Consider the following 23,428-nt stretch of genomic DNA (forward strand, 5'->3'; position numbering starts at 1 on the left):
GTCAGAGCTGCCAATTTTCCACTTCAAAAACTGGCAAATTCCACTTACATTCCATGTTTTCTGACTGAAATTCCACTCTCCAAAGAAACTGGCAGTCCTACAGTTCTCCAGTTATCAGTTTGTACTTAGGGAGCTAATGGTATTGGATCTTTTTTCTTTTAAAATAATGGAGAGCTCAGAAGGATGACCTTATAACTCAGTCACTGGCAGCTGGACACACTAATTCAGGCTGAAACCTGTAAGAGTGGTACAAAGAGCCACCTCATTTTGGGAGGTTGTTCTGTTGTTTGTGCTCAGATGCTTTTAACAACTGGGTCATGAACTAAAGCTGGGAAACACTGCACTGCAGCCACTGTCACGGTTGTGTCTTTTACTCCATAGGAATTTAACAGGATTAGAATATGTAAGGATATAGAATTTTGAGGTCTGTGTATCTTCTTACAACATGTGCTATTGTATGCTGCAGCTCAGATTCTGAATCATCCTGGTCAGGGCTCGTGAACTGGATGAACTATTAATAAAGGGCCACATACTTGAATCTGAGTACAAATAAGCATGCTTGTTTTGACCCATCTCCTCAGTCTGGACTCTGTTTATTTTGAGATCCCTGGGAAGAGAACCATCATCTCCAAGAACAGAAGGCTCAAGGCTGCTCCCGGGTAATTTGTGAAACAACGTGTATTTGTTGATTTTTCTAGCTATTGGCATTTCAGCTTTTCTGTGCTTCAACATGTCTGTACTACTGCTCCCCTACAAAAAGCCAGCTTGTACAGCTTCATTTCCTTCAACTCTCAAATTTCCCGTCCTTTCTCAAAAAGGTACTTTGCCAATTTCCTATTCCTTGAGACCTCACTCTGTTCAGGGTGGGGTGTGAGGAAGGCTCAGGGAAGTGACCAGCTCTTATGGGCAGTAACAGTTCCCCTGGTAGGTAAATGGTATTTGAACAAACTCCCTAAGTTCAATGCCTTAACTCACTGTGGGACTAGAGGAGTAACTCAAGCCCCCTTTTGAATGCTAGCACAGACTACTTCCAATTCAACCAGCCCACAGCACAGGTCTTGGTAAGATCAAGATACAATTTTTTTCTACCTAAGAGCCAGTTGAATTCTCAGCAGAAATACCAGTTACCATCTAATGAAAAAAACCACATAGTCAGAGGTATGCCCTACTCTCTAAGGCAAATACTAAGCACTTCTCACCTTTGTACAGCCTCTTCCACCACAGTGAGATGTCAAGGGTATAGTGCTAGGCTGTGTTCTAGGAGGTGAGCCTCAAGAGGCTCAAACACTGTTACGAACATAACTGGGCTGGAGCCCATGCTCCCTTAGCTTCTTCTGAAACTGGCTTCCATTTTTGAGGTTGCTCCCTGCTGCTTATCTCTTCTTTCTCATTCCTCCAAAGGAACTGGTATGGTCAGGGAGACCCGGACCTCTTCCTGGTTGAGAGGACAAAGAGGGACTGGAATAGGTGGGGCAAAGGTGTAAGGAAGCATGTTAAGCCAAGGTCCAGTCTAGCTCAAAAATCCAGGATCTTGGACCATGGATGACAACAAAGAATGTACATCTGCCAGGAGTGGGTCCCTAACTCATCTTAGGGGGACATGTACTGGAAGCCATGCATTCAGGAATCTGGTTGCCCTTAACATAAGCAGTAACAGTCAGCAAGTACACTCCCAGATATACAGCCTGGCTTCTGATCTACACAGGTCCCCCATAGGAATACATTTATTAGATAGCAAAACTAAATTTCTTTATATTCAAGGAAGGTTACAAAGCTTTATCTGCTTAATTTCATCTTTATCTGAAGAAGAAATTTTTCTTTTTTACACCTGAAGCTGGTCTTAAATCATTCCATGTATGCACAAAGGATTGTGGTGTTACTACTATAAAATCATGTAAGAAAATTAAGTGAAGGCCAAGGAAAAGTAGATCTAGTTGTAAAGGACCAAATTCTTTCCTGTAGATCGCTTAAAAAGAAAACAATATTTCTTAATACTGAAAGTATCACCCCAATATTTTGACATATATATATATATATATATATATATATAATAAAAAAAGGAAAATATTTCTATCCAGAACAATAAGCTTATTTGAGACCAGTAAGACGTTTTAAAATAGGTTCTGTACGAAAAATTCTTCTTTGGGAAACTGAAAATGATCAAAGAATAACAAGGCGATGCCTATGATGAGAAACATCTCTTAATCCAATCATTTCTTGTCAGGGTGCCAAAGGATCTAAGAAGCCACTTCCCTACCTTTCATTTCACTTACTAATATTCAAGAAAATTCCAGCTCCATATGTAATTGGAGTCTGTGTTGGTCTAGCATTTAATTAGTGACCTCTTGCTGTCTAGCTTCAAAGCATATGAGTGCATTTATTTATGAATAGGCATGCATTTTCCCCCCTGGAGTATAAGCGTTCCTGTAAACAAGGGGGGAGTTTGGATCCCTGGAAGCCTTTCTGCTGCAGTAAAGTGGCTTGCCTTTGCTCCACGACTGCTATAGGATCTACCCATCTGTGTCAGGAAGAGAAAAATGTATATTTCACACATTTCTGATGTTCATTTTGGGACAGAATAATTAAGATTAAAATATCTGGTTTAAATCCATACCATATCTGTATAATAAGAACTGTGTGAATTTTAATGTCTCTTGTGTGTGTGCGTGGAATATGAGCAATACTTCGGGGGGAAAAATACCTTGACATTTTTAGACACACCAAGCTCACACCTCTAAATTCACTGGAACTCAAATGTGGAAAAACAGAAAAGGTGAGATAAATCCATAGGAGGAGCTACAGCTTTCAGCACAGAAATCTGCATATACTGCTTAGAAACATCAACACATATTTCAGAAATACTTGGGATTGGAACTAAAGACATCTGTAAGTGACTTTCATTTTAAGCTATTAAGTGAACATTTAAGGAGCATGTTATATTTAGGGAAGGTACCTGCACACCGCCTCTGCGTCAAAGTTTTGAGTTTGTCTGTGATCTATTACAATAATTTCATGATGTTTATCTAGAAAGCATTCGAGGGCTGACTCTGGAGTCCGAGCAATATTGCATCTATAACCAGCTCTGTCACAGGCCCACCAGAATCCATCACTCTGACTATCTTCCTTTGCAAAGATCAGCAAAACCTGAAATACACACAGAAAAGTGTCTTATAAGCAATCATCATCCTTACAGATTATATTACAAACAACCCTACAGTATACTGGTTAAAAATGCAGCATCTAGAGTTGAACTACCCGAGTTCAAATCCCAGCTCCTTCAACTGGTACCAGTGTGTCTTTGAATAATGTATTTCATCTCTTTGTATTTCATCTCCACGGTCAGATGTGCCACACTAGCTCATCGTGAGACCTGCATGAGCCCCGGGGTGGCGCTCAATCACTCTGGTAGCGGCTGTTACTCATTTTTAATTTCCCAATTGGCTTTGTTGTTAAATACATTAAGCAGTGACGTTATTAACAGGATCATTAATACAGCTTAGACTATGGTTTTCACATACACATGTTCAATTCCAGAATAGGTGGTATTGACCTCCCAGTACCTGGAGTCCAACTCTCTAATCTTAGCAGTTAGATCCCTATAAAGACACCCAACCAGTGGTGGAATCTGGAAAGAATGACCATGCAACAAGAAGCTGATGGAGCTGAATTGAGGAAAACTTGTCTCTTTTTGCCTCACTGAGAAGTATAGCCACTGGAAGGAGGTAGCAGGACTTCACCCTGGCTCCCTCACCAGCCCCTGGACTCCAGCACTCAAAGCAGCCTTACCACCACTTAAATTTATTTATTTATTTGTTTGATCACGGTCTATCTTCTCCACTGGCATGAGCTTCAGGACACAAAGACCTGCTTGCCTTGTTCCCAATTACTCCCACCCCTGTGCCCAGCACCAAGCTGGCACTTACTAGCTGCTCAATAAATATCTGGTGAGTTAAAAGTAAACTACCTTTAGAGTTTCCTGCAAAATGCAAAAGGGTTTTGCTATTATTAGAAGTAAGAGGTCCAACAGAAACACATTATTATCTCAAGATATGGATAAGACATTGAATGTACTTCAGCATCCACCTCTATAAACCCTTTAAACAATAATTAGCAACAAAAGGGTTTTTTTCCCTCAACATGAAAAGTCTTTAAGCCAATAACCAGTATCATTCTTGATGATCAAATATAAAATGTGTTTCACTTAAATTCAGAAAGACAAATTGTCCAACCATTACCATTACATTAAAAAAGTTTTTTTTTAATAATTGAAAATTGGCAATAGACTGAAAAACAGACACAATAGTAATAGTAAACCTAATGCATCTACCACTTAGCTTCTGCAATAACCAACTCTGGGCCAATCTGGCTTCATTTCTATCTCTGCTCACTTTTTGACTCTTGGGTTAGTTTGCAGCAAAGCCCCACATATCACATCATTTCAACCATATGAATCTGTTGAAGATAAAGACTGTTCAAAAGAAGAAAGCCACAGTGCCGGCATCTCATACCTAAACCTCCCCAATAGCTCCTTTTTTTATATATATGATTTTTTTTAAAGTAAGCTGTGTTTCTTTTTTTTTTTTAATTTTTATTTATTTTATGATAGTCACATCCCCAATAGCTCCTTAACATTGTTACTTATCTGAATGTATCATGAACGTCACTTTGTTTTACACTGTTTAAAGCATTTCCTGCTTTCCCAAATGCCATGTTTCCATAAGAGATAGAATATTTTTCAAGAGGATTTTGCCATTTTCTTCTTTGTACATGGCTTGAAATCACACCCTAGTAACACCTAAGGCAGCCATACTTATTAAGAGCTCACTCCGGGCCAGGCTCTATCACTCCTCAGTCCAGAGTCTCCTGTATGTTGCTGACCACAGAGGTACTTCCAGGAAGAAGTGGGATGGTGGCTCTTCCAAGAGATATGAAGAGCACAGCTTGTGGATCTGATAATGAAGAGAAAGCCTTCAAACAAAGCTATTAAGGAGACAGCTCTGGTGAAAAAGTCAAGTAGAATAAATTGCTTTGTGTGTAAAAGCAGTAGCCCTCTCCCTGGGTAGCTGTGCTATTAATACGAAAATCTCCATATAATACAGAATGTTAGAAGTGGAGGTGCCTGGGTGGTCAGTGGTTGAGTGTCTGCCTTTGACTCAGGTTGTGATTCAGAGTCCTGGGGTGGAGTCCTGCATCAGGCCACCCCGCAATGAGCCTGCTTCTCCCTCTGCCTCTCTCGCCAGGTCTCTCATGAACAAATAAAATCTTAAAATAAACAAACAAACAATGTTAGAAGTGGTGAGTGCTACTCAGGAGGAGGATCTAAGCGGGAGCAAGAGTGGGTGCTGGTAGCGACAGTTAGTTAAATAGGCCTCACTGACAAAGTAACACATGCACAAATGCCTGAAGTAAACGAACAGGAAGCCAAGTTGATATTTGAAGGGAAAGCATTTCCAGCAGAAGGAATGGCTCCATTGGCCCCTACAGTGGGACGTGTGCCTGGTGTGTTCGAGAAAGTGTGAGAAAGCCAGTGTGACAGAAGGGATGGTGAGAGGAAAAGTCTAGTTCACAGCAGAGGGTTACGTCAAGGTAAGTCCATTTGAGGAACTTAAACCAGATTTCATGTGAGAACTCACACAACTGACTCAAAGTGAGAAACTATTAATCATGTATTGTTATTTTCTATAGTTTTGATGCTTTGACATCTAGGGGCTTACTAACCCTAGGGAGACTGTGCCTTCTGAGGGGGGCCCAATTTGTAGAGCTAGCAGAAGACTTGCCTAGGAAAGCACCCTTCAAATGCAAACCAATGCAAAGCCCCTACTCCTGCTACATCTTTTTTTTTTTTTTCCTGCTACATCTTTTATCACACTTTAATGCATGGAACCACTATCCACCTGCCCTAATCACTCCAGGGCCAAGTACTAAGCAACTAGAGACAATGCTATATATACCCCAGATTCCCTGGAAATGATTCATACTAGCCAAACCTGCTTGGCCTCCCTTACCCATTCCTTTCCACAGAAGCTCCCAAATATGAGAGGCTCTTGCCCATATTTTCCCTTTGCTCTCTCTGCCTCCTGCCCAGCCCTGGCGCTATGTGTGTGGTTCTTCATGGCAAGATGTGGTCCCTCCTCTGAGTGACAGACTGTTTAATCATATTCCTTTCCTGATCTGTTGGCCTCACCATACCTGAATAATAAAATCTACTTTTTAAAACAGGGCTATTTCTTTTCTTCTTCTTCTTCTTCTTTTTTTTTTTTTTTTAACAGGACTATTTCTATTATAAAAGCACTCGTGAGAGAATTTCTTTGGGTGGTGTTTAAAATTCTTCCCATTTAAGGGTGACGTATGGAAATTTTAAATTTCTATATTATACACCTGAAACTAATATAACATTGTATGTTAACTAACTGGAATTAAAATCAAAACTTAAAATTCTTCACGTTTGTTTTTAAAAATCAGAAAAACTAGTTTTCAATAATCTAACTCCTAAGTGAAAAAATCTACAGGAATAGGGGCATCTGGGTGGATCAGTGGTTGAGCGTCTGCCTTCTGCTCAGGGTGTGATCCCAGGGTCCTGGGATTGAGTACCACATTGAGCTCCTTGCAGGGAGCCTACTGCTCCTCTGCCTATGTCTCTGCCTCTCTCTCCCCATGTCTCTCATGAATACATTAAAACTTAAAGAAAACCTACAGGAATAAAAATATATGCATTTTAGAGTAAAGTACTATAGTAATTGCCTTTTTTGGATGTATGCCTATCTCAAACATTTTACCTTTTCTAGGAAAGTGACAGGCCCAAATAACCAGGCTTGGACTCTCCATCCCTATCTCCCAGCACAGCTGGGCTAATGATACTGTTAACAGAAATTTGGAATTTGAACAAAAGAGACACTAAGGCAGGGAACTGAAACCTGTGGCTCAGTAATAGAGATAGTAAAAAGCCTTCAACTCCTGCTGTCAAAGTACTTAGAGATGGCTCACTGCCACACTTTGTAAGCCACAGCTTCTCAACTGCTCTTGAATTCTGCAAGGAAAAAAAAAATTTCACAGATATGGTTGTTTTGGGGTTTTTTTTTAAGATTGTATTTATTTGAGATAGAGCATGAGCTGGGGGAAGAAGTAGAGGGAGAGGGAGAAGCAGACTCCCTGCTGAGCAGGGAGCCCAACATGGGGCTTGAACCTAGGACCCCAAATCATGATCTGAGCTAAAGGTAGATGTTTAACTGACTGAGCCACCCAGACATCCCACAAATGTGTTTTTTAATTCGTTTATTTACTTGGTTGTATAAGGCAACTCTTACTTAAAACCAAAGAACAAAACCAAAAAGACCTTTAGCACTACAGTTCCTCTCTGTACTTTACTTCCTAATTACCATTATATAGTCTGTTAGAGGTGGCCACTTTTAAATATTTATTGACCATTCACTGAGGTAACTCTCAAAATTTCAGAAAATATACTTTAAAAATCAGTATTAAAGACATATAAATGAATTTGATTTGTGAATAATACCAGACCCTTTTATTTGCTCTACATAACACATAAAATATTCATTCAAAGAGTAGTGGTTATAATCTATCAGATAAGAACTGGTAGTAAAAAGCTGATAGGGATAGACAGTCTAGTCTCCACTCCTAGGAAGCAAGCAGATGAGACTGTCAGGTAAAGATAAACACAATAAATGTACTGAGTGGTGACCACACTGGAGTATGGGCATGACACTAAGACAAGACTCTAGGTTAGGGGAATGGGCAGAAGGAAAAAATTTTGTTAGATTGATCTAACTGCACTGTCATAAACACATCAAAATTGTAGAAGATCTGTTCCGGGGTGAAGCCGGGGACAATGAGGCAATACCTTCCTTCTGGTACAGATCTGGGTTTACTTGGGAACAGTCTAGGAACTGTAGTATAGGCAGAAGAACAGAAGTACAGGCAATCCTTGCTTCCCATGGAGGGGCCAGACTCTAAAAACAACCACAAAAGGCTATCTTAATGATGGTAAAAATGACCATTCTGGGACCTTGGAAATACTTTCCAAACATGAAAAATTTGTGTTGGTTAATAATCACATAATTAAATAAAGTAAAACATTTTTCAGGACACTGTAAATTAAAACATTAGCAACACTGAAAATCAAAATGTTTTCTTTTTACAAAAAACTAAGGGTAGCTTTAATAGTATATACCTTCTCTGAATTAGATAAATTAGGATACAGAGTGAGCATCTTTTCTATGCCTTGGTGCATTATAAAACCCTAAGCCTACTTCAGCTTCCAATATTTGATCCAATATTTTGTCCTTCCCAATTTCAATGTCATGAAATATCCCCTGAGTTCCATTCAATTAACATATAGGTTTTTTATTGGTGCCACTTTCTCTGTGACATTTCATTCTTTTCACCACAATCACTTTCCTCACTGATTTTGATCATCATGGCAAGTTGAACTACATTTGGCTGTAGATCTAGATACCCCAACGTGACAGTGGAACATTCACACTGTCTGCTATCTCTTCTCTAACCTCATTTACTTTCAAACTTCAACTTCCCTCTGGCAGTATAACTTCCATTTCTTTGAAGCACTTTCATCTCTGTTGGCTAATTCCCTCTTTCAATGATCTATTGCCATGAGAGAGAACAGATGGCAATAGCTATACACTTTGCTGTCTGTGCTTGAATGGAAGAACAGGGAGCAAAGACCAATTGTGAAGACTAAAAAAGGTGATGTGATTGATTACTGATTGAGACACACAGCTGTTATTTCCATAGTGGTGTGTGGACTCACATGCTAGCAACAGAATCCATATTTACTGCAATTACTCAGAACACCAATGTAATTGTAATCTAAAACATAGGGCAGCCCAGGTAGCTCAACGGTTTAGCGCCCCTTTGGCCCAGGGCGTGATCCTGGAGACCCTGGATTGAGTCCCATGTCAGGCTCCCTGCCTGGAGCCTGTTTCTCCCTCTGCCTGCCTCTCCTCTCTCTCTGTCTCTCAAGAATCAATCAATCAATCAATCTTTTAAAAAAAGTAAAACATGTTGTTGGGATCTGGTATGATTTATCTCAACTCTGAAATCTGCACACAATAAAACTGTACAAAGCAAAGGCTACCTGTACTGCTTTTCAAATGTAACTATTAAGAACCCAAACTCCATACAGGGCCTCCCTCCTCTGGCAGAGAGTATGCTACCTGAACCTTCTTAGAGCCACTGTGTTTTATTCATCCCTCCATCCGAGCTAGATAAGGGCTAATGCAGGGTAGAGCTAAGAGAATCAAGTGCTTGGGTCTGGCATGAGCAGCTGCAAAGGGGTAACACAGACCACAGGTAATTAGGGTATATGTGGGGGTGTCCTAGTGGCAATGACAAGAACAGAGGCCAGGACTCTCCAGACTCCAGAGCAGGAAGAAACTCTGGAGGTGATCTATCACTCCTCACTCCACAGATGAAGACAGCACCTTCCCAAAGTCAAGCAGCAACAGAGCTGGACCCCCACCTCCTAACTCCTCCTTCAGTGAGCTTTCCAAGGCTCCAGTGGTATTCTCTTGCTTTGCTGGAAATCCTTATAGCCATTCCTTTGACAAGTTTAATCAACAAATGCTTAAAAGTACCTTTGAGGAGAGCAATAACTGGTCTTGGATAGTCAAACTAGAAGGTAACTATTTTCTCTGGTGAAGGCTAATTATGAAAAACATGAAGGTAAAACTAACTTTTCCTCAACCTGGGAACACAAACCTTCATTATTAGTATTTTTCATCAGTAAGAATGGCTCAACGCATCTCCAAACGCATTCCCAATATATACTATTATGCATCAATTTTCAAAATACTTGGTTTGGCTTTAAGCAAAAACTTGTTAACAAAGAGATTCTAAAATAGACCACATGTGTAGATTATATTAGTTGTATGTACACACTAAACCACTGCCAATCTAAGAGGAGGGACAAATTCAGTAGGAACAAATGGTTTGAAAGCTTTCTTTAAAGTGCTGCTAATAACAGCTATGGTTTGACAAGAATTTAAGGGCTAGCCATTATTCCCCAAATGAATGAGACCATATAATGTTTGTCCTTCTCCGATTGGTTTATTTCACTCAGCATAATACCCTCCAGGTCCATCCACATCAAAGCAAATGGTGGGTATTTGTCATTTCTAATGGCTGAGTAATATTCCATTGTATACATAGACCACATCTTCTTTATCCATTCATCTTTCGATATGTTGGCAAATTGAACTCCAATAAAAAAGGGGGGGGGCTACCCATTAGACTGGGAGTACATTAAACACAGGATCTTATTCAATAATCCTTCAGCAATTCTTTGGAGTTGTGAATTATCCTCAATTTGTAGACCTGGAAACAAAGGGCTGGAATGAGGGACGCCTGGGTGGCTCAGTGGTTGAGCATCTGCCTTCCGCTCAGGTTGTGATCCTGGGGTCTCGGGACAGAGTCCCATACTGGGCTCCATGCATGGAGCTTGCTTCTCCCTCTGCCTGTGTCTCTGCCTCTCTCTCTCTCTGTGTCTCTCATGAATAAATAAATAAAATCTTTAAAACAAAACAAAAACCCCAAAGAGTTAGAATGGTTAAGAGACTCACCCGTAGCCACATAACTCTCAAGATTTGAACTGAAGTCAGCCTGACTCCATAGCCTGTGTAGTCATGTTAATTTTTTGTTTTTACCCTCTAAAATATGGGATGAAAATTCCTATCAGGTCTGCAGTTCCACGGAACTGGCCGGGATAGGTGGAAGCCATGCCTTGGAAGTACAATTAAGGACACATAGGATGGGAGATGCTGGCTGCAGCAAGTTGCCACATCTAAACACTCAATCATTTCACTTAATATGTAAGGATAGCTCCCCACGAGGCCACATGATCACCAATATTTAACAGTTCCAGAAAATCCATAACCATATAATATGGAAGAATAAAATTTGAAAATGAAGTACTGCCTTGGTAGGAAAAGCTTAGGCCACAGCTCTGAGTATCATTTGTAAATCCAGTTGAAAAGCCCAGTAGGAGTGGCAGGAAGGGGAAGGACAGCACTCTAAGCAAAAACATGTCAATTCTACACACTGAACAAGTAAATATCCTTGAGGCATTGATGAAGAAAAGGCCACTTCATTTTGAAATGTTGATATGAATCTATTGCCTCGTAACATTTCCTCTACTTTTAGTTTTCTTGCCAAAATGGGAAAAGAGGACTTTTACTATGAGTCACAGCCACTCACCCAGGAGAGATGTCCTCTATGATACCGTGGTGCACTTTTCTCCAGCACCCCCACCCATTCCACTTCTCACACTGCTCTTGCCAGTTCATGGAAGGCATGCAGAGCTCCATGTTACAGGTCCTGACATAGGAGCAAGTTCCCCCAAGTGAATATAGAAATGTACCCTCAAAAGCAACCACATCTTTAAGTATTATTATTATCAGCAAGTACCTTCCAAGCCCTAAGGACTCTGGCTGATGTAGCTTATTAACATTTTCAGCATGCCACTACACTAACAATAGGTATTTTTCACCAAGTCGAGGGAAAACAAAAAACAAATATAAAAGCTCCAGGACACAGTATGATTTTTCTAAGACAGTTGTAGTATCAGTAGCAGAAGCACAGAAACAGTTAACTAGGTATCATTGTCCTTGAAGCTGGAGTATTAGAAATAATAGAACTGACCAAGCAAACCTCTCTGGGGGGCCAGGGAGCACTGCACAGCCTTTCTTCCCTTGTAGCACCTATTATGGAGCCTTGAAGAAACAGATGCTCTGTCAATTGTTTTTGGATGGACTGATGAAACTACATTTCCATAAGACCAAGTAGGATTATGACATCCTTAGTTCTAAGTTGAGCTTGCTTTCTTCTTAAAAACTATCTCTCGATTATTTTCCCTCACTCAGAGAGGGACTCTTGACCACTTCGACCTGCTGTCATTTGGGGACAAACTCATGCAATGGGAATCCAGCAGAGTACACAGTAGCACTAGAAACATTCCTTGCACTGGGTGATGAGTTCACAGTATTCATTTGGTTGTGTCATAGCTTACGAGTGCAAGCTAAAAATAAATCCAAAATTATACACCATTGTTTTTCAGTAATGGAGTATAGTAGAGCTATTACTGGGAATTTAATCCTGCCAAGGACTAGGTCATATTTGAGCTGACAAAACACAATATCTTTGAGACTGTTATAAAATTTGACTGGCAAGCATGCATATTAAAAAATTACTTAAGGGTAATCACCATAAAGAAAAAAAGAAACACAATCTATAGTTTAAAACAGAAAAAATTCTGAAAATTGCCAATTTGACATAAAACAAAAATACAAAGAAAAGGTTAAGAAGATAAAAATGTAAAATTAATAATATCAGTAATCACACTCCATGTAACCAGACTGAATTCACTTATAAGACAAAAAAATCAGGGCAGCCCCGGTGGCGCAGTGGTTTATCGCCGCCTGCAGCCTGGGGTGTGATCCTGGAGACTCGGGATTGAGTCCCACGTCAGGCTTCCTGTATGGAGCCTGCTTATCCCTCTTCCTGTGTCTCTGCCCCTCTCTCTCTGTCTCTATGAATAAATAAAATCTTAAAAAAAAAAAAGACAAAAAAATCAGAATAGATTTTGGAAAGATAAAAGCTATATGCTGCTTACAGTAGGCATATTTAATATAAAGTTATAAAAGAAAACTGAGAATGATAGAAAAAACATACCAGAAAAATGTTAACCAACAGATAAAACAGACTATAAGGCAGAAGTTTGAAGAGACACCTCATTATAAAAAGGATAGTCACCAAGAATATATAATAATCAAGAATACATAGTAACACCACAGACTCAAAAAATCAGCAAATATCAGCAGATACGGATATTGACATAGCCAATGCCATAGAAATCAGTCAAAAAATTAAGATATAGTTTGAGTAGCATAATTAATAAGGTTGAATTAATTCATGTATATGGGGACACCTGGGTGGCTTAGCGGTTTGGCACCTACCTTTGGTCCAGGGCATGATCCCGGAGTCCTAGGATCAAATCCCACATCGGGCTCCCTGCATGGAGCCTGCTTCTCGCTCTGCCTGTGTCCCTGTCTCTCTCTTTCTGGGTCTCTCATGAATAAATAAAATATTTTTAAAAAATTCATGTATATGTAATCTTCTATTCAAATAGAGATACATCTTTAAAAGCTTTCTGTGGAATTTCAAAATTGATTACATATTGCCCAAACAATTTGCAACAAAGAATCAGTAACAAAGGCATCCAAATCAATGGAGGATCACATGGTCTTTTCAACAAATGAAGGTAGCACAACTAGACATCAATATGAGGATAGAATTGTTCATTCTATACCTGAAAATGAACTTGGGATTAATTAGAGATCTAAAATTAATTGTTAAACAATAGTTTCTAGGGGGAAAAAATGACCTAAGAAATCATCTTCTCAACCTGGGAGTAAAGATTCTTAGAATACAAAAAGCAAGAACCTTAAAATAAATGATATATTAGGCTATATTAAAATTAAGTTTTGCTCAAAAGCCAAAGTTAAGAAAATTTATAGAAGAACCAGGTTGGAAGAAATATTCTCAAAATCTGACAAAAGATTTGCCAAAGGAGTATATGAAGAACTACAATTCAATGATGTTGTAAAGCCAATCCAGGAACACTTAGGTTGTTGAGCATCTGTCTTTGGCTCAGGGCATGATCCTGGGGTCCTGGGATCAAGTCCTGCATCAGGCTCCCTGAAGGGAGCCTGCATTTTCCTCTGCCTATGTCTCTGCCTCTCTCTGTGTCTCTCATGAATAAATAAATAATATTTTTTTAAAAAGCCAACCCAATTAAAAGTAAAAAGATTTTGGAAAAAAAAAAAGATTTTGGGACGCCTGGGTAGCTCAATGGTTGAGTGTTTGCCTTCAGCTCATGGTGTTATCCTTGAGTCCTGGGACTGAGTTCCACATGGGCTCCCTGCATGGAGCCTGCTTCTCCCTCTGCCTATGTCTCTGCCTCTCCTACATGTCTCTCATGAATAAATAAATAAAATCTTAAAAAAAAGATTTAACCAAATATTCACAAAAGATAAAATAATGGCCAATAAACCAATAAAGTGGTGAGCGATATCAGGGAAGAATGCAAATTTAATTCACAATAAGATAAAGAGCTAAAATTAAAAGGGTGAAACTCCCAATTATTACCAAGGATTTGTAGTAACCAGAACTGCCATACTGCTTGCAGTATAAAATAGTAGCAACCTGTTTTGAAAGGACATATGGAAGTCTCTTAAAAAAAAAACTAAACACACCATTGTTCTGGAGTTTCTAGCAAAACAATGAGGCAAATAAAATGAAATTAAAGATATTCAGATTGGAAGGGAAGAACTAATGACATGACCTTATATATAGATAATTCTAAAGAATCCACAAAAAACCCCAAGAGCTAATAAAGGAGTTCAACAAGGTTGCAGGATACAAGATAAATAAACAAAAACAAATTATATTTCTATATGCAAGCAATGAAAAACTCCCACCATGAAATTAAGAAAATAATTCCATTCACCAGAGAATCAAAAAGAATAAAATATTTTAGGAATAAAACATCAAAGACACACTAAACACTATAAAACATTACTGAAAGAAGAAAAAATTTTTTAAAAAGGTAAAAAATCCATATGAACTAGGAGACAAAATTGTTAACACTCCCAAAATTGATTTACAAACTTACTGCCATCACTTAGGGGAGTCACAATTCAAAGCACAGCAATTAAGATAGTGTGGTACTGGAAAAGACCTGAGAACCCAGAAATAAATCTTCACAATTACTGTCAGTTGATTTCTACAAACATGCCAAGACAATTCAATGGGGAAAGAATATTCTTTTTAACAAACGGTGCTCTAACAACTCAATATCCACATATGAAAGAATTAAGCCTTATCTCACATCATATGCAAAAATTAACTCAAAATGGACCACAGAGCTAAAACTCCTAGGAAGAAACAAAGCAGTATGTCTTTGTGACCTTACAGTAGGGAATAGACTCTTACATAGAACAGCAAATGGTTGAATAAAGAAAAAATTCATCATGATGCCTATAGCCTGATCCCTCTCAAATAAAGCTTAGAAATACCCAAAAGCAAAGTAGTTATTATAAATGAACACATATGTATGTAGAATAAGTATACAAACACCTAACATAAAAAATTTCCAAGCAGTGATTACTTCTAGGGAGGAGAGGAGAGGACGACAGAGTTTGGGAGAGGTGTGCATGGGAGGGTGTGTGGGGGGAAGTAGAGTGGAAGGTAATTAAGGGTAATCTATTGTTTCTGGGGGGAAAAAAACAACACAAAACCCTTCAACAGTAAAAGTATACTGTAGTATTTGATAAAAGTGGTGTGGCTATACCCATGTACCTTTATGAATATTTGAAATGCTTTACAATTTGAAAAATTACATTTCTAGAAGAATGAGACATTCTTATCATGATCATTAATTTTCCAGTACAGCACAGGGCAAAAATTAAGGTAAATTAAACTAATTGATCTAAAACTCCACTAATCAAGAAATATTCAGGAAATTGCTTTGGGAATAAACACTATTATTAGATCCTTTGTCATTGCCTTTATTCAAAATGGGAAACAAAGTACATGCCCCCAGAATGATTACTGGAATTTTCCACTTGTTTGTATTCTATACAAATAGTTGTGGCTTATGTTTATTTTAGTAAATTCTTTTTTCTTTCTCTACTCCTAAATTTGCTTTCATCCAACTTTCCCAAGCTTAAATCTCTTCCTTTTGTTTTTTCCTTCCCCCAGATTTGTATTTCCTTTCCTAAGCAACAATAAAACATTATTTTCTTTTCCATTTGCTCATAAATCAAACAGTTCATTCCCTTGTTTGGTTTTCTACTTTCAACTACATGCTTAGTTTGCTTGCATTTTTTCTGCATGTTCACTTTTCCCAAGTACAAGACATGCTTCCAGGTGTAAACAAGTTACTTTTTTAATAGGGCTAAGGCTCATTTATTTAGGCCTATCAGGAAGATGTATATGCAGATGAGGATTTAACAATCACCACTTTTTACTTAAAACAGTACACAAACCCCTATGCACATGTTTCACTGAAGGGACCATTGGATGCTGAGGGCTGTAGAGAGGACAGCTGTCAAGTTGCTGCCATTGTTAGAGTGAGGTGAATACCCCAGGCACCCAACCTTCTCTTCCTAGAGCCACAGCCCTCAGTGTTAGGGTCCAGACAACTGCCTGGCTCAGGCCACAGGGGACAAGAAAGGGGAGCTTCTTGTCATCTTGTCAACACAGCCAACAACAGTTGTCATTTATTTAGACAGTCCACTGCCAAGCTGTCTTGTGGGCACTCAGTCGAATTTCATTTAACTCCTAATTCCCCATGAGAGAGAGGAATTATCTCTACTTTACTGACAGGGCACTGGGTAGAGAAGTCAAGCAATACAAGCAAGATCACATGGCTTTGCTACCTGGCTCAAAGAGCCAAGATTCACATCCAGGTGTGGCTCATAGCAAATGCCCTGCCAGTTGCCACACACAGTTTCTTCCCTTTCTGGCTGCTGCGGGGTATGGAGCAGACCAGTTTTTTGGTGGAAGAGTTGTTCTCCTTCCCAAACCACCATGCACCCTACCTACTCTGTTTATGTTCAAGACAGGGGAGTGTTTAAGTCCTCAAGAAAACAATTTGATTCCTCAAGTATGGTGTTAATAAAAACAAACATTTACAGTAAGGCATATTTACACAGTATTTATGTACACATGGGTGTCTGTAGGATGGCTACGTGCTGTAGTACTGGAAGAGCCCTTCTTTTTTTTTAAATTTTTTTTCTAGATTTATTTATTTATTTATGATAGACACACACACACAGGGAGGGAGAGAGAGAGAGAGAGAGAGAGAGAGGCAGAGACACAGGAGGAGGGAGAAGCAGGCTCCATGCCAGGAGCCCAATGTGGGACGGGACTCCAGGATCGCGCCCTGGGCCAAAGGCAGGCGCCAAACCGCTGAGCCACCCAGGGATCCCCTGGAAGAGCCCTTCTAATGGTGCTCCTATAACCACGTACTCCAAAAACAAAGCACCCATGAATGATGGAGGCGTACCTGAATAGGATCCTGCGTCAGTCTCATGGGCCCAATGCGCACCTCTGCAGAAGAGACCTGCTAAATAAATACCAACATATTAGATGTGTCAAGTCAAACTACAAGAAGTGACAAATTCTTCCTTACTTAGAATATTACATTATACTACTTTGTAGACACTAACTACAAGGATCCAATATACTGATATGGAGTCAGTTTATAAAATGTAATGAGCATAATCCTGGTTTTGTATAAGAATATATACATGTACATGCATTGAAAACATCCTAGAGGATACTATCACATGCTAAGTAGTGGATTTCAGGTTGTCTTTACTTTAAGTACATGGATTTTTAAAACATTGCTTTATGGGAGAAAACCAATAATTATTTTCTGAGCACCTATTATATGCTCAGCACCATACTACAGTTACTTTAAAATCTTAAGTAAAGGTATTTCTCAAATGTGAAAACCAAAACATTTCAAGAGCTGTTCCTCTACTTCTTAATTTTCTTATCTTTATGCTTTAGTAGGAGCCATAAACAGCTTATTCTTACCCGTTTACCACAAATAAACTCATCTGAGTTGCACTTCCTCAAATAAACTGAGGAAGACCATATAAGAGGCAAATTGTGCTCCACGACTTGATCCAGGAATGAGCTTAGGTGTTCAGGGGCCAACACCATCTACCTGCCTTCAGCTGCAAGCAGAAGGCAAGTATTTGTCTGTAATAACTTTGCTCAGATTTCTAAAAGTGGCTCTTTCTAGTAACCTATTGAGGGTCTTGGCCTCACCTCCATGGATTCAATTTTGTTTTTCTCCAAGAGGGAGCAGTCATTTTGCTACCACTTGGAAGCTTATCCTGCATTCTACAGTCAGATAGAACACCTTCAGCAAGCACAAAAGTCAGAGGACTGGAGGCAACAGTAATAAATGAATCAAGGGCCAGAGGAAGCTTTTATCAGTTAACAAAAGCAGAATTTTCTTTAAATTATAATTTTGGGGGCACCCGGGTGGCTCAGTTGGTTAAGCATCTGTCTTCGGTTCAGATCATGATCCCAGGGTCCTTGGATCAAGCCTCACATTGGGCTCCCTGCATGGAGCCTGCTTCTCTCTCTGTCTCTATCTCTCTCTCTGTGTCTCTCATGAATAAATAAATAAAATCTTTTAAAAAAATAAGAAAGAGAAAGAAAAAGAAGGAAGGAAGGAAGGAAGGAAGGAAGGAAGGAAGGAAGGAAGGAAGGAAGGAAGGAAGGAAGGAAGGAAGGAAGGAAGGAATCTTTAAAAATAAATAGATCAAAAAATTATGATTTTGAAAACTAAAAATTTCCCTTTCTTCTTTCTTCCCTTTTCTCTGTGCTTAATTCCTGGTGGGCATGGTGTGAATCTTCTCCAAAACACGGCTGAATTGGAGACACTCGTTTCCTCTTTAAAATTGATCCCTCAACCCTGGCATCACTGTTTGAAGCAGTGATGCTGGGGGCTTTGGCCTCTCACTCAACCAGCCAGCTTAAAACTCAAAGCCCTATAATGACTGCTCAACAGAGGCTACTGGTCCTCTGTGGTGGGTTCTGCTTGGTGAGGCGGCCTCCAGACAGTGGGCCCTTCTAGTAGGCCTGGCACAATTCTTACCAACTTGGGGTCTCGAGTCCCTGAGCCCACAGACCAGCGATAAGTTCCTTTAGTGTTTTACTGCTGTCTTCAGGTAAAAGAACATGTGATCTTATACTTCTTTCCTTTAAACAAAGCAATATCCTACCAAGTGTTATTGCAGGATACTAGCATGCAGCATAGATGCACAGCCCTCAGAATGATTCCACTGAAAATGATTCAGTGGAATGATTCCCAGGCCTCCTGTGTCACTGGGACTCAGCAGCCCACCCCCCATCCCCAGCTCTACTCAGACACAGTTTTTGTTGTCTGAACCCAACATCATCCTTCAAAAGCAGTGTAACTGCCAGAATTTTACTAAAAAGTTAATAATTAAGCAGTAAAACCAATTTGAGGCAGTAAGATAGAGATCACAGTCCCTGTGATCTCTCTTGGCTTCACTGCACACACCATATACCTAAGCTCCCCTCCAACAGGGCTACAGGTTTTCTCTAGCAAAACTGGCTCCCCAAGGGGTCATCCAGGGGCGGAAAATAAATTAAATATTAAGTATAAAGTTTAAAAGGAATAAAATAAAAAGTGACTCACTTTAGAAGGCTAAGGGACAGAGGACAGGATCCCTGCTAGAAGGGCACAGACTGTCCCCAAAATAATTCACTCTTAACCAATATTTTTCTAACTTTATAAATAACCACCATATGCATGAAGTAGTCATACAAGCACTTTGTGTGTGTGTGTGTGCATGTATGCTGAGAGCTCCCAATACATTCCTGATGAAATCTCTTTAGAACAAATACTATGAAACAGTGTAATGACTGTTGACACACAAATAACTGGATTCTCATAAAGAAAATAATTCTAGGGGATCCCTGGGTGGCTCAGCGGTTTGGTGCCTGCCTTTGGCCCAGGGCATGATCCTGGAGTCCAGGGATGGAGTCCCACATCAGGCTCCCGGCACGGAGCCTGCTTCTCCCTCCTCCTGTGTCTCCCCACCCCCCCCCCGTCTCTCTCTCTCTATCATAAATAATTAATTAAATAAATAAATAAATAAATCTTTAAAAAAAAAGAAAATAATTCTCATTATTGTCTCCTATTCATTTAGGCCCAAAGGATCCTATTATATATAGTTCAGCTTTTTATGTTGCTGAATTTAGACAGTGCACAGGTCAAGTCACTTTTACATAGGTCTCTTGGTGGGATAAAAGCCCTGAAAGGCAGCATTCATGGGGCTTTAATATCAACATTAAAAGGAAAGCCAATTCTATTTTCCTTATATGTAAGGAAATAGTTACTAATCTGAGTAATTCTGAAATAAAGTCCTTGCATTGTTGTCAACATTCATAAATCTCTTCAACTATAATCATTTTTTTGTCGCGCATTTAATGTCTTTAGAAAACATGATGTTTTTGTTGGAACGATCGAGTAAGCTCAGTATGTTAGCTTCCCAGGGACTATGAGGTTTTGAATAAAGAGGAAGAGGAGCTCTGATGGGAGGAGAAAAACCTTCTGAATCACTTATGATCACAATTCAGAAGGGGGAAGAAAAAAAAACCCTTAAGTTTATTACCTCACTGGGATTTAATAAAGATTTTCACGTACTCTATATCTTTTAATTTGGAGATGTAGATAAGTATTACTTCTTTATGTGTGTGCGCTAATGAGGAAACAGGCCCAGAGTTGAGAAGGTGGTGAAAAAGTGACATGTTAAAACTCCTAGCATATGTTAGATACTGTGGTAGGAACTTAACATGTATTTTCTCAATTCTCAAAATCCATCTCATTATTTTAGCTCTGAATTAGAACAGGCTCAAGTATCCTGTGGTATCAAAGAGATCCAAAATTTCAGTGATCTAATAATATAAGGATTTTTTCATACCAAATGCACTATGGTGCCAAGGTGATTTTCCAAATCAATTCCTCCTTGTGGATACTTAGCAGTCCAGGCTAAGAGACAGTCAGGGGGAGAGTCACAGAAAACTCAGGCATGGGTTTTTAAAACCTCAGCCTGAAAGTTACACAGTACTTGCCCTCAGCCCATTGGTCAGAGCTAGTCACATGGTCCCACTTCACTGTAAGGAGGCAGGACATCTAAGGAAGCAAAAGGGTTGTAGTTACATAGGCCTTTTTAAACTTTGCCAAGAGAACACCTGATGATCATGTGAACACTCTTCAAGCCCCCAGCTCTCTCCCGGGGACTGTGCTAGGAGGCATTTCCACAGGAGTGACCTTAGTAGGAGACGGGCAATGGCCACGGAGAGTATGGAATTTTCAAAGTAACACTCAACCTAGAACACATCCTTTTCCTGCCATGACAGCAAAGACCCTACAACTTTCTTCCACAGCCTGCATGCATCCAGCGTTTTAACCTCTGCTTTACCCAGTTCTGCAGGAAGCTGCCACTGCAAGCAGAACCAAGGAGACAGTTTCGCAAGTTTGGTAGACCACCTTCAAGACCCCTGCCTCTCCCGTCTCTACCCACTTCCTCCCAGCCCTGTTTCACTGTGTCACTTCTACACCCAAGTTGGGGCCTCAGTTTACCAGCTCCTTTAGTCCTGACCTACACTTAGCTCACTGTCCCTTGGCTTCCATTTTCCCTCTTGGACTCTGCTCCCATTCATCTGACTTTGGTTTCCATGTCCAAGAGAAGTCAATCATCTCAACAGAATGGCAGACCTTATTCTTGTCAGCGCTGAGGGCTAGTACAAGGCAGTGACCAGCAGAGGCAAACCTGCAGCAGGTCTATTCATGGCAGCAGCAGTTTGCAGACACAGAAGCCTACTGCCTACATGTCATCAATCTATGAAGGAGTATTTACGAACATAAACAAGAGACCATTTACTGATGTCTCTGTAACCAAGCCAAGAATCTCCACTTCAAAGGGTGAACTTTGAGCAACTGCAGATGCACAGATCCTCAATTAGTGTATTAGCTCTGATTCCAGGAAGTAAAGAAGTTTGCCAAGGTCACAGGAGCAAGCAAAGGACAGGCTCATAGATAACATAATTCTAGTGCCCAGGGGGAGAGGAGGATAGGACAAGAATGTTAAGAGATACACTTACTAGTCACTCTGACCACACATCTTTCTCCAACAGCCCAATGAGGAAGGACTGTGGGCTGACAGTACAGTCTTAACTATCCCATGTTTACAGTATGTTAGACATTTATATGCATACATATGTATGCAGGTTAACATGCACATGCATATATATGAAGCAAGGTAACCGATTCAGATTCAGGTGAGTTGGCTCTCTATGAAAAAAAGTCCTATTTTGTAGCATTTGCTGATTCTCTGATTTAAATACCTTCACTTCAGCTAATCTCAAGCTAGCAACACAGGTTCCTGCCCATGTGACTGGATCTGTAGCTTTTCATTCTGAATGAAAAAAGTTTGTGAGTGGCAAACTCATTGGTCTTTGCTGGTCTACAAATGATTTTCACTTACTTTTGTTTGATAGTTTAATGAGATACAGAATTCTGGCTGATAGATATTTTCCCCTCAAACTTTAAAGATGGGAGGAAGGAGAGAGTACTTTTGGTTCTCAAGGTGGGAAGATCAAGAATGTTTCATGAAGGCAAATAGGTCATAAAGAACAAGAGACTGGCTTGGGAGAAGAAATTCCAGATATATGGAACAACAGAAGCAAAGGCATGGAGATAAGAAGGCAAAGGTACAATGGCAGAGAAAATGAAGACTGGAAGGGTTGAGGTCAATTCCTGGAAGGTATGTGCCACCGTCCTCACCCCCACCCAACCCCTTTTATTTTCCTGTAGGCACCAACCACATTTTAGATTTCTGAGCGGAAAATGAACAGGACCCAATTTAGGACTTGGGGGTGGGGAATAAATCAAACATATAGTTTGTCTACTTTCTGGATAGGTAAGAACAGACCTAGCAAAACACACAGTGCTATGAGTAGGAACTAGAGCAGTGAAATTAAGTGGGGAAAATGTCATAACGAACACGAAAATGACAAAAAAAAAAAAAAAAACCCACACAGCTTGGCCCTATTTCAATGGAGAACAAAGTCCAAGATGAAAATCGACTGGTGAGGTCAGGTAGCTAGAAGACATAATCTGGAAAGAAGTCAAGGTAGTTCAGGCTAATTCATCTGTCACTGCACCACACTCCCTGCTGGTGACCTCCACATCTCTGGGTATTTCCGGCTTTTGGAGTTTTCTTAGAGAACCTGGATTAAGGTTTCAGAGCTTGCCTCAAAAAGGAAGCAAGTGAGAACTCGGGAAGAAAAGCAGTTGACCTAGAAAGCCCTTGCTACCCCATCTGCCCAGCACAGCACACCCGCCCCTCGAGCAGCTGCTCGGTGCCCCCACCCTCTGAGGGTTGTCCAAGCCCAGCTGCACCAAGACGCCCCTAATAGCTCTCCTCAGCACCCTACTCTACTGCACAGTTACTCGTTGTATTATTCATTTAGTTAGTTTCCCCTGGGCAAGACCGAGTTTCCTAGGAGATAGAGTGTTCCTCACAGTTTTATCCCCAGCGTCTAGAAGGTAGTCAATAAATAAATGAAACTGAATTCAACTGCTTAAAACCATGTGGGTTTTAAGTAACAGAGTCAGGAATTGAAACTTGATTTTTTCCCCCTAGACACACCCAGTACAACGTTCTTCCATTATGCTCTAGAATTTAGAGAATTCTGACCGCTTTTCTGCCACGAGGTTCTGGACTTCATACTGGTGTTGCTACAGAGATGATCCAGTACCCAGCAATCCCTGCTCAGG

General features: G+C 40.1%; 1 protein-coding gene across 9 annotated transcripts in view; it reads right to left on the reverse strand.

The window, feature by feature from the left end:
• PDE8B (phosphodiesterase 8B) overlaps nt 1–23,428 on the reverse strand; it is a 304,031-nt gene that overhangs the window by 125,579 nt on the left and 155,024 nt on the right. For 6 of the 9 annotated variants that reach the window (XM_038532501.1, XM_038532499.1, XM_038532497.1 and 3 more), the window contains exons 2-3: nt 17,102–17,161; nt 2,954–3,144 (exon numbers count right to left, since the gene is read on the reverse strand). In XM_038532501.1, coding sequence (XP_038388429.1) covers nt 2,954–3,144; nt 17,102–17,128 — 218 coding nt within the window. In that variant the 5' untranslated portion in view covers nt 17,129–17,161. The remainder of the gene's footprint in view (nt 1–2,953; nt 3,145–17,101; nt 17,162–23,428) is intronic. The other 3 variants (XM_038532500.1, XM_038532496.1, XM_038532503.1) reach the window with 1 other exon arrangement.

Source organism: Canis lupus, chromosome 3 (genome assembly GCF_011100685.1).
Source record: "Canis lupus familiaris isolate Mischka breed German Shepherd chromosome 3, alternate assembly UU_Cfam_GSD_1.0, whole genome shotgun sequence".
NCBI lineage: Eukaryota > Metazoa > Chordata > Mammalia > Carnivora > Canidae > Canis > Canis lupus.